The sequence below is a fragment of the Suncus etruscus genome, chromosome 4 (assembly GCF_024139225.1).
Source record: "Suncus etruscus isolate mSunEtr1 chromosome 4, mSunEtr1.pri.cur, whole genome shotgun sequence".
NCBI classification, from domain to species: Eukaryota; Metazoa; Chordata; class Mammalia; order Eulipotyphla; family Soricidae; genus Suncus; species Suncus etruscus.
The window spans coordinates 71,921,038-71,923,537 of record NC_064851.1 but is presented as its reverse complement, the minus strand read 5'-3'; the positions used below and the strand labels follow the sequence as shown (position 1 = coordinate 71,923,537).

General features: G+C 32.8%; 1 protein-coding gene across 2 annotated transcripts in view; it reads right to left on the bottom strand.

Annotated features, from left to right (window-relative positions):
- Positions 1-2,500, bottom strand: part of GRIK2 (glutamate ionotropic receptor kainate type subunit 2) — a 691,383-nt gene that overhangs the window by 136,627 nt on the left and 552,256 nt on the right. For both annotated transcript variants that reach the window (XM_049771324.1, XM_049771325.1), the window contains exon 13: positions 152-369. In XM_049771324.1, coding sequence (XP_049627281.1) covers positions 152-369 — 218 coding nt within the window. The remainder of the gene's footprint in view (positions 1-151; positions 370-2,500) is intronic.

The window sequence follows — 2,500 nt, the reverse complement described above, 5'->3', positions numbered from 1 at the left end:
GCTCAGGTCATATAGACTTAATAGGTTTATGATATCTATTCTTTGAAGCTACTGATTTTCTGTACAAATGACATATCAATATGCTTATAATTATCAAGAGTGATTTGTTTGTACTTGATCATAAACATTATAAGTAACCAATTGTCCTTACCTTAAAGAAAGTCATGGTTGCACCATCCTCCACTGCTCCATACTCAATCTTCGTTTGTTTAGCTAAATCATCAGCAGAGTCAATAGGGGATTCCATGCGTTCCACTGTCAGAAAGGCGGCTAAGTTAGCAGTATACGAAGAAATGATGATAAGTGTGAAAAACCACCAAATGCCTCCCACTATCCTGGTGGAGAGTGCTTTAGGCATGAGCTCAGAACCTAACAGAGATTGGAGGGAAGAAGTGAAACGAATACAGAGAATTTCATCAGCAGTCAGACAATTTTGCTCACAGTGGCAGAATGGAATCTTGTGTAATGAAACATTTTGGTTTATGTATTGCTTTCAGTAAATAAGCAACAACTGTTGGGAGAACAGAAGCTAATTTTCAGATAATAAAGTATCGTAGGACCCTTTTCTTTAAGTATAGTGACAGGAGACTATAAAAATAGTGCAAAGAGGGAAAATAAATATTTCTATTTTATAAATAAACATGGACTTATTACTTACATAGATTTCAGAAGGATTTAAGATTAGTTCAGATTCATTTCTTTTGTTTTGTTTTTTTGTCTGTTTATTTTTGTTTTGTTTTGGGGCCACACCCGTTGACGCTCAGGGGTTACTCCTGGCTATTCGCTCAGAAATCGCTCCTGGCTGGGGGGAACATATGTGACGCAGGGGCATCGAACCGCGGTCAGTCGTAGGCTAGCGCTTGCAAGGCAGACGCCTTACCTCTAGCACCACTGCTCTGGCCCCCAGGTACATTTAATATATTATGAAAATTTTCTTTAGTTATCAGCATAAACTTAAAAATATGTTGTCATTAAAAATAAGATATAATGATTTTTTACCCATATTCCTTAAAACATGGGGTGTTATTACTGTACTTTTTAATTTTAAAATAAAATAGCAAATGATTTCTTTATGTAGAAACAATTGTCTCCTATCACTACAATTAGCTAAAACGACAGAAATATGAATAAGAATAATGCTTAAATTGTTAAAAAAAAAAAACCTTTTTAACACATATGAAAATATTTAGTAAATCCTATTAAAGTATATAGCTGGAGTTGTCTGCTCATGATGAATGGGATAAAATATTTATGTTTATTTTTTATTATTATTAGTATTAAATAACAGGTCATAGAACAAAAACGTAGCAATTGCAATTGTTTTATAGTTTTGCCACATTTTGCATAATATTCAAATTGAGTCTTTATGTTAAAGTGAAGACTTATAAACATGTGATTATTTTCATAACAAAAACATTAAATTATGGATAACCACTTAATCTTTATAAATCTGACATCAATAAAGCAGTGACTATAAATTCTTAATTTTTACTAGAATTTTATAAAATGTGTAAAATGTAGATGGACTTTGATTTTTGAAGTGTTTTTATAATTATATATTTAATAAAATCATTACTGCAGTAAGGATTTTACTGTATTTTAAGATAAAGTGAAAATATTGAAGTTATTCATGCTTGCAGCAACAGGATGTATGACTGTGTTATACAAAATTAGCCAATCTTACACTGCAGTTCATCTTACTCTTACAAATTCAATCAAACAAAACTTTAGAAAGCAGATAGACTTGGACATGACAGCCAACTCCAGCTCCAGATTCTGCCTATCAGTCTAGTAGAACAAAAACAGAAAAGTACCTTTCTGATGCAGTTGCTCCTAGGCCCTGTCAGACAAACACTTCAACACTGAAACACTAAAATACTCCTGGGATGATCAGCAGATTTGGCTGCCCATTCTACCTTATTATCAATATTGTTTCAATGAAAACACCAATAAAATCAAACAAGACTGGGGAAAAAAAGAACAGTGGAGACAACTGACAAATATGGCCCAATTACCACAAGTTCATATCTTATCCAAGGACTTAAGGTGAGTACCTTCTAGGCTTGTGAATCAGAGCCTGGTTAGGGGCTGACTGTCATGTACTCAAGGTAACGTCATGTCCAGCACTATATCCCACTAATTCCTGGGGATCTGGGCATCAGCCAGAGTAGTATGGGTTCCTCTTTCATGTATCCACCAGCAGTGAAGTAGTTATGTGGCAAAGCAAATAGTATGTTTGAATTTTTCACTGAATTTTTACTTGTTAATCATTTTCATAGGTATCAGTATTGTAATATATGTAGTGCTATATTTTATAAATGTATCAAGACTACATTGCTAGTTTAATAAAAAATTAAGAATATTTTATTTCTCAAAGTGATAGCAAAAACTAAAATAAACTATGATTAGATTTTTATAATAGTAAAGAGTATTTTTATGATACTATTGCAGACTAGTTGGTTAATTATTTTCAAATTACTAGCAGTTTTTTTGAGCTACA